This window comes from Callorhinus ursinus, unplaced genomic scaffold (assembly GCF_003265705.2).
Source record: "Callorhinus ursinus isolate GAN/ISIS: 27379988/994484 unplaced genomic scaffold, GSC_fseal_2.0 scaffold80, whole genome shotgun sequence".
NCBI lineage: Eukaryota > Metazoa > Chordata > Mammalia > Carnivora > Otariidae > Callorhinus > Callorhinus ursinus.
Window position 1 is genome coordinate 154,304 of NW_027397142.1, and position 16,038 is coordinate 170,341.

Genomic DNA, 16,038 nt, shown 5'->3' on the forward strand with positions numbered 1-16,038 from the left:
GTACATTTTAGGTGCTCCTTTAAATAAAAAGTGAGATCCATGCTTGGGTGTCCCACCTCCCTGCCTGTATGCAAAGCTGCTCCTTGCCCTCACCATCCTTCCTCCCCCAGGTGGGGGGACTGCAGTGGGTCCTGCCCCCGAGCGTCTCCAGCCTGGGGTGATAACCTGCAGCCTCTCACATTTCTTCTCAGACCCTTCTGTTATTTATTTATAGACATCCACTGCAGAATTAAGCATCATCACTGGCCATATCAGGCCTCTCTTGTCTCTCTTATGTATGTACACACTGACATTCGGATGCATGAATGTGTCCGTGTGTACATGGGTGCAAGCATATGTATGCATACATGTGCGTGTGCGTGTGCGTGTGCGTGTGTGTGTGTGTGTGTGTGTTTTCCACCTTTCCCCAGCAACAGTTCTCATGTATCTGTGTATATCCTTTATTTTTTGTCTCTGTTCCTGAAAATGTGTCAGGTTGCTTCTGGTGCTGGTGTTTTGATTTATGTCATGGTATCATGCTGTATCATTCATCTTGTCTCTTCCTACATTCCTAAAGCCCACCCCAGGGAGTTGCTGTGTGGACACCCACCAGCTGCGCAGTACCCCCACGGTGTGCACTGCTTGCCACTCGCTGGCCTGGCGATGGACCCCCAGGCGGCCTCTGGCTCCCCAGCTTCACCACGATGTGTGTCTGTGTCCCACATGGTGCATCTGCGTGAGAATCTCTCTGGCATATATGCCCAAAGCAGCATGACTCCGTCCTGTGGGGTGGGCTACTGGCTCAGGGCCCGCATACGGGGCCAGCCCTCCAGCGGGCCAGGTCCTCGGCCTGCCTCCCCACAAGCTTGGCTTGAGCTTCACATCTCACCGCGTTGCTGCCAGCACTGGGTATCATCCAGCTTTCTCATTTCTGCCAGCAATGGGTATAAAATGAGATCTCGTCAAATAATTGCATTGTTCTAATAGCCACCACCTTGGAGCATCTTCTTCTGTGCCCTTGGGCCTTTTTGGTTTCCTCTTGTGTAAGTGGCCTTGAGATTCTTTGCTTGTGTTTCCAGTGGGATTGCTTCCTCTTTCTGGCTGATTTGTAGGCTTTCCTAGTGTGTTCTAGATATAGTCCCTTTCACTTAAAAAAAAAAAATAGCTCTCTGGAGTTATTCACATACCATACAATTCACCCAGAAAGTGAATCATCAATGGACTTCAGTATATTCACAGATATGAGTAACCCTCCCCACCATCAATTTTAGAACATTGTCATCCCCTCAAAAGGAAACTCTATGCCATTAGCTATCACTCCCCCCTCCCCCTGCTGCCCAGCCCTAGGTGACCATTAACCTACTTTCTGCCTCTGTAGATTAGCCTATTCTGGACGTTTAATTTGAGCGGAATCATATAATTTGTAGTCTTTTCTAACTGGCTTCTTTCATTTAGCAGAATGTCTTTTTTAAAGATTTTACTTATTTATTTATTTGACAGAGAAGGAGAGAGAGAGCACACAAGCAGAGGCAGGGGGAGAAGCAGACTCCCCACTGAGCAGGGAGCCCGATGCGGGGCTCGATCCCAGGACCCTGGGATCATGACCGGAGCCGAAGGCAGACGCTTAACGACTGAGCCACCCAGGTGCCCCTGCAGAATGGTTTTAAGGTTCATCCACATTGTAGCGTGAATCAGCACTTCACTCTGTTTCAGTGCCAGATAGCATTCCACCGTGTATCCATCCATCAGGTGATGGAGCTCTGGGTTGTTTCCACCTTCTGGCTACCAGGAGTAAGGGTGTGCTGAACATTTGTTCCAAGTTACAATTTGTTACAACATTTGTTACAAGAAGGCATGTTTCCATTTCTCTTGGGTCTTTACCTAGCAGTGTGGTGGCTGGATCAGATGGCAGCTCTGTGTGGAACTGTTGGAGGACGTGCCAGACTGTTCTCCACAGCAGCTGCTCCACTTACATTCCCACCAGCAGCGTGTGAGGTTTCTGACTTCTCCACATCCTCACCGACGCTTGCTGTCTGACTTGTTGATTCTCCCCACCCTAGCGGGTGTGACCTCATATCTCACTGTGATTTTGATTTGCATTTCCGTGATAACTCATAATGATGAACCATCCTTTTCCAGTGCTTTTTGACCATTTGTGCCTCTTCTTTGGAGAAATATATATATTCAGATCCTTTCCCCCTTTTTCATTGAGTTGTCATTTTATTATTGAGTTGTGAGAGTTCTTTATATATTCTAGACAAGTCCTTTATCAGATACATGATTTGCAAATAGTTTCTCATATTCTGTGGGGTGTCTTCACTTTCTTGATGGTGTCCTTTGAAATAGAAAAGTTTATGAGGTCCAATTTATCTGTTTTTTCCTTCGGTTGTTTGTGCTTTTGAGTCATGGCTAAGAATCCCTTCTAAACCCAAGGTCAAGAAGATTTATGCCAATGTTTTCTTCTAAAAGTTTTATGGTTTGGCCTTTTACATTGAGGTCTGCAATCCATTTTGAGTTAATTTTTTGTATGGTGTGAGCTAAGGGTCAAGCTTCATTCCTTTATGTATGGTCCCTTTCTCTTCTAATCTTTACAAGTATCTTCCCCTGATCTGTCCTCACTCCATTATCTTGGATACGATGTCCTTTGTGGAACAGAAACAGACTGCACTTCTCAATGTCAAATTGTTCCTATAACTCTCTTTGGATCCAACATCTTCAAGTCTCCATGGAGTTGGTGAGCCCATAATGGAGATTAACCAAGGCTCAACCCTTCAGACCAATGAAGGAGGAAGGATGTAAGGGAAGTCATTATATAAATCATCATCTTAGCATTTAAAGCTAATCCCCTTCCTTGAAGACATCAAAGGGCCTTCTGGAATTGCAAACGGGTAACAAGTTGACTAATTATTTTCTTCTTCCTTCATCTAGCTGCCACTAAATACCAAAAGGACTTGCAGTGCAAGTAGCAGGGAGATAATGATGAGAAAGACAAAAGACAATGAAAGAACAAGCAATCAAGACTTGGTGGTCAGGGGATGATCTTCTTCCAAGCCTCATACTATTCCTGATTCTACTCTTTCCCTCTGACCAGAAGCTCCTTCCTTTGCCCATGTCTACCTTACCATCTCCCTGAGCCATATCATGCTGCAACCCACCCCTCACCTCCCGGTTTCCCCTTTTTCCCCCACTTTCTGGGCCAGAGCCCCAGCCATCCTGAGTGATTTTGTCACCAGCGAGCTCCTCCATCCTTTCCCCATAGAGATGGCTAACAAGACCTTCTGACTAACTCAGTGGCTTCTCTCTCCCTGGCTATTCTGTCTCTGGGTCCCTATTCTACAAATGGGTCAAATCCTCTGTTGTTGATGTTGGTGTCCATCTGCACCAGCCCCAGCTTCTGCCCTTTGATCTGTTTCAGGGAGGCTACTTGCTAATAGACGTGCACTCGTGTTTATCTCTGGCCTCTGAAACTTGCCACCTGCCCTAACAGATCATGGCACAATGCAGCTCGAAACAGAGAGGACGATACTTGACTCTTGAGGAAGATGCTCCTGAAGCAGGAGGAATGAGAGGGAATCAGACCAAGGACAGTGGGCTTTTTGGGAAAACAGAAGTGGACCCTGGTCACTAAAGTGGTGAAGGACTGGGGATTTTTCCAGACGTGGGTACCTGGAAGGGGCAACAGGAGCCCCCCAGACCACAGCAGCCAGAGCCCTGTGCACTTCCTCATGTCCCTGCCTGCTGGGGAACCCCTGAGCTGTAGGTTCCCCTCCTTGGTCAGCCCGTGCCTCACCCTGTCCCTCCCTCCAGGGTGGGGTCGATGGAGCCATAAAGCTCAAGGGGTCAGAGACAAAGCAGCAGAGGCGAACCCAGAGCAGAACACACAGGTGCGTTCTGATGGGGGAGGCCGGGGGCAGTGGACAGGGGGGCTGGAGGGAGGGGAGCATGGGAAGAAGGGCATGGAGAGAAGGGCAGGAGAAACACAGACACGGAGGGGGAGGTGAGCCAGAATGCAAGGGGCAGGAACCCAGAGGGAAGGACTCCAGGGCGCAGCACACTGGGTTGCAGGTGTAAACTGCCCAGGGGCGAGATAGGAAGGGCACAGCCAGGGCCTGGATGCCATTCTTGGGGTGCTGGGGATGAGAAGTGGGGAAGAAGGGCATGTTTCACTTGTGGTCTCACTGGCCGCCAAGTTCTCCCTCCTCCAGTGGCTTCATCGCCATCATGCACCTCACCCGCTGCCCGCTTGGACTTTGGAATAGAAGATTGTACTAGGAAAGGTAAAAGTGAAAGGAGTAGCCAAGTTCAGGTTAAAAGGACCACAGATCACCTGCACATCTCCCTCCTTAGCAAAGCAGAAAGAAATTTGGAATTAAGAGATTATAAAATAGGGATAGTGGCCATGAAAATACATGGAGGAATTTAAATGAATATTACTAAGTGAGAGAAGCCAATCTGGGAAGAGCTACATACTGTGTGATTCCAACTGTATGACATTCTGGAAAAGGCAAAACTATGGAGACACTAAAAAGATCAGTGGTTGCCAGGGGTTAGAGAGAAGGGAGGGATGAACAGGTGGACAGGTGGAGCCCAGAGGATTTTTAGGGCAGAAAAATGGCTCCGTATGATCCTATAATGATGGATGCATGTCATGGTACGTTTGTCAACCCCATAGAACGTACACCACCAAGAGTGAACCCTAATGGAGGCTCTGGACTTTGGGTGACAACGATGTGTCAGCGTGGATTCATAGATAGTAACAAAAGTCCTACTTTGGAGAAGGATTTGTTCACTGGGGAGCGGTGTATGAGTGGGGGTGGGAAGTGCTTGGGAAATCTCTGCATCTTCTCAATTTTGCTGTGATCCTAGAAATGCTCTAGAAAGCAAAATCTTGGGCGCCTGGGTGGGTCAGTCAGTTAAGCGACTGTCTTTGGCTCAGGTCATGATCCTGGAGTCCCAGGATCGAATCCCGCATCGGGCTTCCTGTTCGGCAGGGAGTCTGCTTCTCCCTCTGACCCTCTCCCCTCTTGTGCTCACTCTCTCTCTCTCTCTCTCTCTCAAATAAATAAAATATTTTTAAAAAATGTTTAAAAAAATAAAAAGCAAAATCTTGGTTGGGTTTTTTCAAAGGAGGTTTGACAAAATTTAATAACAGAACACAAGCTCACCCCATATCCTTTTGTTGGCTCTGGATTCACCCCAGCAGCCCCTAAGTGTCCCCCACGCCCTTCAGGCTGGAGAACACAAGGTCATATGAGTCCGGGACTTCCCACCAGGGCCAGCGGAGGAGACGAGACAACCAGAGGGGACTGTGTTGGCAGCCCTGGGGGTGGGAAAATGAGGCGAAGACCCTGACCACAGCCCCCCAAAATGGAAGGGAAAGGGCATAACCCCAAATGCCACCTGGGATGGCTCCACCCTGTTTGGATGGTCAAGCTGCCACAACTGGAGAGCGCCACCAGAGGGGCCAAACAAGCTTCTGGCCACCAGGTCCTCACCCTCAAAGCCACAAGACTACAGCCTAATCACAGTTGAATTACTTCACATTGCTTACAATTTTTTAAATGTGTTGACATCACAGACTGTATCTTCATAGTTGACTTTTTTTTAAAGATTTTATTTATTTATTTGATACAGAGAGAGACACAGCGAGAGAGAGAACACAAGCAGTGGGGAGTGGGAGAGGGAGAAGCAGGCTTCCCGCCGAGCAGGGAGCCCGACACGGGGCTCGATCCCAGGACCCCGGGATCATGACCTGAGCCGAAGGCAGATGCCTAACGACTGAGCCACCCAGGTGCCCCCATAATTGACTTTAAAAAAAGGAGTGTAGCTAGCATTTCCTGAGTGCTTCCTAGAAGGTGGACATTGTCCTAAATGCTTTATCCTTATTGTCCAATTAATTTCTTACACCAATTCTAGGAGGCACTATGGTTGTTATTTCCAGTGTAGTTGAGAAAGTGGAGGCCCAGAGAGTCTGAGCCACTTGCCCAAGGTCACACAGCTGGTCCTAGTGGGAGGTCGCACCAGCACCTGAGCCCAAGCAGCCTGACTCTGGAGTCGACTCTGTGAACTTCTACACTAAATTTCAAAATATATCTACATAAAGAGTATTGTATTGTATCAAAAAATGTAGTTTTGCTGTCAATTCCCCATGACACAATAAGCACTCTGAGGCATTTGGATTTGGATTACTCATAATCTAAAGGTGGAGAGGTAAGAGCCCAAGGTTCTGCCATGCTGAGAAAATACATAAAAAAGGGCAAAATGAGTTTATATAGGTAAGAAAATGCACAGGACTATCTGAGGTCTGCGGATGAGCAAGGAGAGAGCAGAATTAAAATTGATGGGAAAGGGTGTGTGGGTGGCTCAATCGGTTAACCATCTGCCTTCAGTTCGGGTCATGATCCCTGGGGTCTGGGACTGAGCCCCGCATCGGGCTCCCTGCTCAGCGGGGAGCCTGCTTCTCCCTCTCCCTCTGCACCTCCCCCTGCTTGTGCTCTCTCTCTGTCATATGAACAAATAAAATCTTCTTTAAAAAATCGATGGGAAGCACAGATCTAAACAGCATTAGGTCCCCAGCTGCCATGGAGGCCTGGGGCAGCGGAGGGAGGGGGCTGAGTCTGTAGGAAAACCACCAGGCAGGGGACATCGCCATCCAAAGCTCTGGCCTAGAGGAAACCCACTTCCTTCCATAAACTAAGTTCATCTCTGCTACTGCATTCCAGAGCCATGCAGCCAGATACCCTGGCCCTCGGCTGGGCCATAGCTGCCATCCTGGTGCTGCAGGCGCTGGCCACGGCCAAGTGCCCCTCACGGACCCTGCCCAGCCAGCCCGGGGTGTTCGAGGACCTGAGCGCCCAAGAACTGAAGGCCGTGCGCAACTTCCTCTGGTCGCAGGAGGAGCTGAAGCTGGAGTCCTCCCGAGCACCCACCATGGCCAAAAACTCCGTGTTCCTCATTGAGATGTTGCTGCCCAAGAAGCAACACGTACTGAAATTTCTGGACAAAGGTGGAAGGCTTCCCATCCGCGAGGCCCGAGCCGTCATCTTCTTCGGAGCCCAGGCGCATCCCAATGTCACGGAGTTCGCAGTGGGGCCCCTGCCGCGGCCCTACTACATGCGAGAGCTGCCTCCCAAGCCGGGGCATCACACCACCTGGGCCTCCAGGCCCATCACCGGGGCCGAGTACGCCCTCCTGGCCCAGGCCCTGCAGAAGGCCACCAAGCCCCTGCACCGATTTTTTCTTGATACCACAGGCTTCTCCTTCCAAGACTGTCACTCGCGATGCCTGACATTCACAGACGTGGCGCCTCGGGGCGTGGCCTCCGGCCAGCGCCGCTCTTGGTTCATCTTGCAGCGCTTTGTAGAAGGCTACTTCCTGCACCCCACGGGGCTGGAGCTCCTCATGGATCACGGGAGCACCAACACCCAAGACTGGACGGTGGAGCTGGTCTGGTACAACGGGAAGTTCTACCAGAGCCCAGAAGAGCTGGCACGGAAGTATGAGGAGGGACAGGTGGACGTGGTGGTTCTGGAGGACCTACCCGCCAAGGGCCAGGGCGGGGAAGGCACAGAGGAAACACCCCTCTTCTCCTCCTACAAGCCGCGCGGGGCCTTCCCCACCACCATCCCCGCAAACGGCCCCCGCCTGGTCCAGCCCCAACGTCGCCGCTACAGACTGGAGGGCAACACCGTGCTCTACGGCGGCTGGAGCGTCTCCTTCAGGCTGCGCTCGTCCTCGGGGCTGCAGATCCTAAACGTGCTGTTCGGCTGCGAGCGCATAGCCTACGAAGTGAGCGTGCAGGAGGCGGTGGCACTGTATGGAGGGCACACGCCCGCCGGCATGCAGACCAACTACATCGACGTGGGCTGGGGGCTGGGCAGCGTCACGCACGAGTTAGCGCCCGGCATCGACTGCCCGGACACAGCCACCTTCCTGGATGCCCTCCACCACTACGATGCCGATGGCCCCGTGCGCTACCCCCGAGCCCTCTGCGTCTTTGAGCTGCCCACGGGAGTGCCCCTTCGGCGACACTTTAATTCCAACTTCAGTGGGGGCTTCAACTTCTACGCGGGGCTGCAAGGCCAGGTGCTGGTGCTACGGACCACGTCGACGGTCTACAACTATGATTATATCTGGGACTTCATCTTCTACCCCAATGGGGTGATGGAGGCCAAGATGCATGCCACCGGCTACGTCCACGCCACCTTCTACACCCCCGAGGGGCTGCGCTACGGGACCCGCCTGCACACGCACCTGCTTGGCAACATGCACACCCACTTAGTGCACTACCGCGTGGATCTGGACGTGGCAGGTAGGACCCAGGCTTGGAACCACCCTCCCAGCCAAACATCCGCCTTCCTGCGGGAGACAGTGCTGAAACTTTCCTGGAGGCATAGATTCAGGAGCCTAGCCTGCCTCTCTGCAAACTACGGGGCTAGACATCTAGGTGCCCCTGAAAAGCAGTGGAAGTGACCAGCATGTCCATGGCCCTGAATGCGGCAGTGGGCCCTGCCCTGGCCCTGGGGCTCCTTGACCCCTGGAGGGTTGGATGGGGCAGAACAGTGCGCATGTGGGCTTAAGGGTGGGGACAATGCTTAAGGGTGTAAGAAATGTCACTGCCTACGGCTATGTCGGCCGCAATACTCATTGTCTCCTGCATTAACAACGTCACCACGAAACATGGCAGGGGCATTATGACGGGCTTTGGCTGCAGAACAGGCCTGACTCTGAGTTGTCTTCTAGTTCCTCTGTTAATTTTTTGGTTTTAATTCTTTCCTTCTACCCTACACCTAGCTCAGTGCATATTCCCAACATCCTCTTTGCTCCACTCCTGATGGTTTGCTCTTGGATGTGGTCTGGGATGGAGATCCCAGCACAGAAATGAGGGTATTTCAGGTCAGGGGGATTCATTCTCATTGTCCTTCTTCCTGCGCATCTGCAGGCACCAAGAATAGCTTCCAGACCCTGCAGATGAAGCTAGAAAACATCACCAACCCCTGGAGCCCAAGACACCACCTGGTTCAGCCAACCCTGAAGCAGACAAGTTACCACCGGGAGCGCCAGGCAGCCTTCCGCTTCGGAAAACTTCTGCCCAAGTACCTGCTCTTCACAAGTCCCAAGGAGAATCGCTGGGGTCATAAGCGCAGCTACCGGCTACAGATCCACTCCATGGCCGACCAGGTGCTGCCCGTGGGCTGGCAGAAGGAGCGGGCTGTCACCTGGGCCAGGTAAGGGAGGCCTGGGAGGCGGGGCAGGGCTAGTATTCATGTGTCTCTGTGTGTCATTGTGTCTGTCTATGAGATTCTGAGTCTACGTGGTGGTCTATCTGGGCCGGTGAACGTGTGTGTGTGTGTGTTTTCTGAACCTGGGGCTCTGTGTTTGGGGAGGGGGAGGGGAGAGCTGTGCCGAGCACCTGAGCCTCAGCTGACGGTTGGTCGGTCTGGCTGACCTCCAGGAGATGATCTCACAATGGGGGGAAGACAGTAACTTCCCCCCACCGTTGACCCTGAAGATGTCTCTGGGAGGGCTGGGAGGCCCCCTGGCACCCAGAGCCACCTGGCTTCTCTTCTGGGCAGGTACCCCCTGGCAGTGACCAAGTACCGGGAGTCAGAGGTGTGCAGTAGCAGCATCTATAACCAGAACGACCCCTGGGACCCACCTGTGGTCTTTGAGGAGTTTCTTCACAACAATGAGAACATTGAAAACGAGGTACTGGGGGCGCCTGGGTGGCTCAGTTTGGTTAAGTGTCTGACTCTTGATTTCGGCTCAGGTCATGATCTCAGGGTCATGGGATAGAGCCCCGAGTCAGACTCCATGCCCAGTGGGAAGTCGGCTTGAGATTCTCCCTCTCCCTCTGCCCCTCCCCCCAGCTTGTGTGTGTGTGTGTGTGTGTGTGTGTGTGTGTGTGTGCGCGCGCACGCGCTCTCTCTCAAATAAAGAAAAAAGAAAAAAAAAAGAAAACAAGGTACTGGCCCTGCCTTCCTCCAGGCTTAGACCAAGGCCGGACCTGTGCAGCGCCCCAGGGTGGAGAGCATAGCTCACTGTGTGACGGACGAGCTCAGCGGTCTGCCCATTCCTTAAACACAGGGCTTGAGGGGGTTGCCCACCCCTCCCCCCTCTGAGCCTCCTTAGCGCTTGCCCACCCCTGTCTCCCATAGGACTTGGTGGCCTGGGTCACCGTGGGCTTCCTGCACATCCCCCACTCAGAGGACATCCCTAACACGGCCACACCCGGAAACTCTGTGGGCTTCCTTCTCCGGCCTTTCAACTTCTTCCCTGAGGACCCATCCCTGGCGTCCAGAGACACCGTGGTCGTGTGGCCCCGGAACAGCGGCCCCAACTACATCCAGCACTGGACCCCGAAGGAGGAGGAGGGGGACTGCTTGATGCCCGACCCTTTTAGCTACAATGGAACCTACAGGCCTGTGTGAAGGACCCTCTGCCCCCAACTAACCCCACATAGAAGCCCAGGTGCCCCCCAGGGAAAGGCAATAAAGCCCTGGGGGCTCAGCTCTGCGTGCTGCTTCTTGGGGGGAGGACACACCCAGCTGAGGGAGCAGGTGGCCTTGACCTCCCTTCACCTTGGTCTACTCCACCCCAGAAAAGACCTCCATCACTAAGGCAAGTGATGCTCACTCAAATACTAGATTCACCTATCAGATTGGTTTTAAAAAACAGACTGGCAGCTCCCTCTCCGGGCTCTGCAGAGGACTCTGGGATGTTGCTGAGGGGCAGGCAAAGTCCTGCGGCTATTAGGAGGACGCTTCAGAAAACGGGCAAAACTGCCAACACCTCTACCCTGTGACACACTGATTCAGTTCCCAGGGCTTTATCCCAGGGGTCTCCCTACAAACACAGGAAAGACATGTGCTCGCAGTGATTCACTGCGGTGCCATTTGTAATAGCAGTCTGGAAGCAACGCAGACGTCCATCTACAAGAGAGACCCCGCGGGTGTGAATAAACAATGTACAGCCACACAATGCAATCCAGGTGATTGTATGGGCAGGGACATTCTCTGCACTGGTGAGGAAAGAGCTTCAGGATGCAGATACCCCAGAAAGACAGGCAAGGAGATAACTAAAGACTGTTGTCTTAGTCTGGTCCAGCTGCTGTAACAAAAATCCCTCAGACTGCATGCCTTATGAACAGCAGAAGTCTATGGCTCACGGTTCTGGAGGCTGAAGTCCAAGATCAGGGTGCCATCAAGGTTGGGTGAGGGCCCTCTTCTGGGTCGCAGACTTCTGATTTCTGGATGTGTCCTCGCATGGTGGAAGGGGGAGGGAGCCCTCTGGAGTCTCTTTTATAAGAACACTGATCCCATTCACTAAGCCTCCATCCTCCTGACCTAAGCACCTGCCAAAGACCCCAAGTCCTAATACAATCACGTTGAGTGTTAGGACTGCAATATGAGTTGGGGGGGGGGGTGATATACACATTCAAACAGTAGCAGCTGAAGGTGATGGGAGAAGTGGATGACATTGGGGAGGAAGCAGGAGTCCTCAATGTAAACCAAGCCCCAGGAAGTGCACCAACTGCCCATCTTCTCCTCTCCTTTGCTGAGTTGTTTTCATTTCTTAATCATGAGAATGTATTACCCATTTGAAAAAATTTAAATCTAAATTTTAGAAGAGAAAGGGAGGGAAGAAAAGAGGGACTCTTGTTGCTCATTGATGAAACTGATTGATAAGGCAGGCTGCTTCCTCCCAGGTCCCTACTCCTTCTCAGACTTTCTCCTCCAATTCCAAAGAGGAGAAGACACGGGGAAAATAATCGGCGCACAGATGTGGTTGGTTCTCTCTTCCCTCTCCATCACGCCTCTGAATGAAGACTTGGTGCACTCCCACCTGAGAGTTGGCCTACCCCGCCCGTTCCTGTTCTTTATCCTCCATCCAAATGGGGGCGAGGGGTGGCCATCATTCCCTCCTCTCCCTGCCATGCACCCCGCTGTTGGGACGGTCTGAGACTTGAGTTTGGGCTTTAGAGGGGCTCCCAGGACAGCCCCTACCTCCCTTATCTGCTGTAGTCTCCCCTCAAGGAAAGCTGCATGGGCTCACCCGCTAGGCTCGGGGGCCCACCCCTAGCTAACCTTCACCGTGACCTTGTTTTCCTCTGCCATTGTTCTGGTTGCCTGTTCCTACCCCAGGAATCTGGCGGGAACGTGTGGCTGTGGTGAGGGCAACATTAGTCTGGGTTCCCTGGTGCCCAAGGGCTGTTAATCAAGCAAACAAACTTGCATTGTGCTTAATATTCCAGGAACCCCCTGGAAAAGCTTTAATTTATATGGCAGTGAGAGGGTGAATCTTAAGCTTTTCATCTTAACACCGTTAAGACCAACATTATGGGATTTGGACACAGCACTTTTGTAACAACCGATACATTATTTAAAATAGCAACAATTTTTATCTTAGCCATTTTTAAAAATTTTTGAAATTATCTGAGCGTTGTTCCAGAGCTTTGGAACTCCTAAAACACAAAAGATCATGAATGTCCCCCACAGAAAAAGGAAGAGAGCAAACTTTTTAGCACTAGGGGAGGAAATCTAATCCTCTTAAGAAGGGTTAATAGTTCAGTAGACAATAACTCCTTCTGAAGGGGAGCCAGGAAATGCATTTGCTTTGAAACTTTTTACTTTCCATTAACCTTCAGCCTTGCTGGAGTAGCTGCTCACTGTGCTTTAAAAATTCCTTTTTTTCCCCCTCATCCTACTTTCCTCAGGTTATCGCTATCATGAGTCTCCTGCACCCTAACATCATTCTAACGTCTGGCAAATTCCATTATTAACCCATAGGTTAGCAACAACAACAAAAAGAATATTATCTAAAAGGATCCGTCTTTAACAACAACAAAAAATTATGAGACACACAAAGAAACAGGAAAGAGTGACCCCCACACATGGAGGGGGAGCGCCAAACAGAAACTATCTCTGAGGGGACCCAGATGTAGAACTTAGCCAAAATATCAAAACAGCCATTATAAGTACATTCAGAAACCAGAGGGAAACCATGCTTGAAGAAGTAGATAAAACTTGGACAAGGTCTCAGCAAACAGAGAATATCACTATAGAGATATAAACTATTTTTTAAAAGAACCAAAGGGAGGGATGCCTGGGTGACACTCTTGGTTGGGCCTCTGGCTCTTGGTTTCAGCTCAGGTCCTGTTTCCTGGGGGCCAACATGGCCATGAGCCAATTTACTGAACAATCAGAGCTGGGTGGTGTGCAGAGTAGAAATGGAGGGTCCCCCTCTCCATTTGCTGCCTTTCAACTTGTTGCACTGTTCCTGAGGCCCTCCCCGGGCCCCTCTCCTCTGTCCTGTCACTCTGGGCACAGGCACTGTGGCTGGGGCTCCTAAGCTACAGGTCCCACCAGTGGGAAGCCCTGGTGCGAGACTGGGTGGGGAGGGAGAAGGTGGGTCTTTGTTCTCCCCTCTCTCCAGCTGGGCCAGACAGGCCTTCGGGGGTCCAGCTTCCACCGCTGAGCCTGGCCACTGGGTCTAGGAGCACCTTTTCTTCTCGTTGTCCTCGGATCCTGGGCTGGAATATTTTCCCTGTTATTGCTGGCTGGCTCTTTTATCCTGTTCTTAATGACACCGGGAGCACATCCCACCGTCGCTTTTGATTGTGTTCGTGTATTAAACAGCCCCATCAAGTTAATTTAAAACTCCCACCTGACATCGAATTCAGTTTCCCTCTCCTCCCAGTTCAGCCTGACCCCAGGTCCAAGGGTCCTGGCCTGGGGATGAGTTGGGCTGGCTTTCCCTCCCTGCCTGTTCTTCTGCTCAGGCTCTCGGGGGCCAGGCTAGGGTGGGATGGGGATGGAGGGAAAATTGCCCTACTGATGTGGCCTGTTCTTGCTGTCCTTGGGCTCTGGGGGGCAGGGGGTAGGTATGTGAAACCCATTGGCTGAGAACCAGGTGGAGAAGAGTGAGCTGTTCGGGGACCCTCTCCCGCTGGGTGAGGGGCGTATCTGCAGAGAGCAGGGAACCCATGGCTGGGGCTTTGGGGTTGTGTGACGCCCAGTGATGTCGAGACAGTACAGGAAATTCTAGGTCTTATAATACATGGGGTCTTAGGTGCTCAATGTTGTCAGTTTTGGGCTTTACACAAGATCCATAGACACTGAAAAAGGCCCATTCCCTTGGGACTTTTCCGGTCCTTGTTCTCATCTTACTTTTTAATTAATTAGCTACTCTCATGGTGAGAGCCGGGGGATCTGCTCAGGCCCACGTTCAAGTCTAAATCTGCTCAGGTCATGACCTCAGAGTCATGGGCTCGAGCCCCACGTCAGGTTCTGTGCTGGGCTCGGAATCTGCTTGAGACTCTGTGTCCCTCTGCCCCTCCCCCCCTCAAATAAATAAATAAATAAAATCTTCAAAAATTAATAAATAAAAGGAGCAAATGGAAAATCTGGAGTCAAAAAGTACAATCCCTGACATGGAAAATTCCCTGGAGAACCTGGACAGTGGATTTGCTCTGACGTCTACACTAGAATTCCCAGCCATGGTCAGGAGGCAATCCACATCAAAGAGGGACAGCCATGTGCAGCCACATGTCGGTGACCTGGCAGCAGGTTCTGGACTGACAAGACAGGTCACTGCCTGAGGCATGTGTGGCTGTGTCCCCCAGCAGGCCCCCCCACCGGGCTGGCGCTCCCCTGTGGCTCCCAGTCCACTGTCCCTGCTCAGCCCGGCTTTCCTCTAGATTTAGAGGCCTTCGTACACTTGGCACATTTTTGTTCAGCCATGACATTTAAGGTCCTCATGGTTACCTCTGCCCAGGGCCAAACAAAACGCTGATCTCGACAGGGTCTGGCCAGTGATGCTCAGATAATGCCAGGGTGATCTGGACCCAAAGTCACGTCCAGTCAGTGGTCCTTGGGGTTAATCTCCTGGAGGAGGAGCCCTGACCACACCCTTTGGGGTGAGCAGATCTTTCCACCCAAATCATGGGCACATCCAGTAATTCGCCTCCCACACGGTCAGGCTGGCCCACGGTCCTCTGTGGCGGCTCACAGACCCCAGCATATAGGGTCAGCGACAGGGAAACTCTCAGAGCTGCCCAGACATCTCTTTGTGTGTTTAGCTGGGGGGTGGGGGGGCAGTGGCAGACGTCCCCAAGTGACAGACCCTTGTTATACACACCTCCATCCACCCATACTTGCCAGAGGCTCAGACCCTAGGAAAAGGGGGCGGGGTTGGTCCTCTGCATTTTCCCCCAAGACAGGGCCAAAGTCCCAGCTCTTCCTGGGAAGAGAGGCTGGTGGGCACCCCCACACCAGGCTTGGCAAACCTGTCACTTCGGGAGAGCACTGACAGAAGGAGAAGCACAGGGCTGGGTTCTGAGTGGGAAGAGACACCCCCACCCCACCCCCAACCTGCTTTGCAAAAGACTACAGAGCTCCCACTGAGAGAAAACCAGGATTTACACCCTCAGCCTCCTCCCTGCTCCAGCCCAAGCACATTTCCTCCCCAAGTAAAACAAAATGTAGTCTTGTTTGTGGATGCTCTGCTCCCAGGTGGAGATGCAAATAGAGAAAGCCTTGAGTGAACCAAGTTGCTTTATATAATGAAGAGGATGCTAGAAAATTTAGGGAAAGAAGAACCTGTTGCTTTTAGAGGCTTTTCAGGGAAGGCAGCCTCCGCCGTACCAAGGAGAGCTTTGGGAGACAAGGGAATGAGGGCACATAGAAACCCTTGTCTAAGAGCCAGCAGATACTAGGGTTCCTTTAAGAATTTTCTCATTATTGTCATTTTAAGAATAAAAAGGGTAAAGAGGTAGGCAGCAGGGGCTTCCTGGTGGCCCGGGTCCTGATCCCAGGAAGTAAGACTCTAATCCCAGCAGCCCAGGGGCAGGTGCAGGGCCAGGCCTGCACCCGTGAATCTGTGCGAGTCCCACAGCCTGGGAGACGCCAGGCTGACTCTAGGCTCCTTCCTTCCAGTCCTGGACACACAGCTTCTGGACTGGGGGTGCTTCTCGCGCCCCCCACCCCGATCTCATCTCCTCTTGCAGCTCCATCTTCTCAACACCCACTGCCCCATTGCCCTTGACCCGGGGCCACTCAG

The 16,038-nt window shown here is 52.0% G+C and overlaps 1 protein-coding gene across 1 annotated transcript; it reads left to right on the forward strand.

Annotated features, from left to right (window-relative positions):
• Positions 1–3,807: 3,807 nt before the first annotated feature.
• Positions 3,808–10,489, forward strand: AOC1 (amine oxidase copper containing 1). The gene is made up of 5 exons (XM_025862211.2): positions 3,808–3,863; positions 6,702–8,290; positions 8,921–9,206; positions 9,555–9,687; positions 10,137–10,489. The coding sequence occupies exons 2-5, from the start codon at positions 6,706–6,708 to the stop codon at positions 10,407–10,409; spliced, it is 2,277 nt and encodes a 758-aa protein (XP_025717996.1). The 5' UTR covers positions 3,808–3,863; positions 6,702–6,705; the 3' UTR covers positions 10,410–10,489.
• Positions 10,490–16,038: the final 5,549 nt, after the last annotated feature.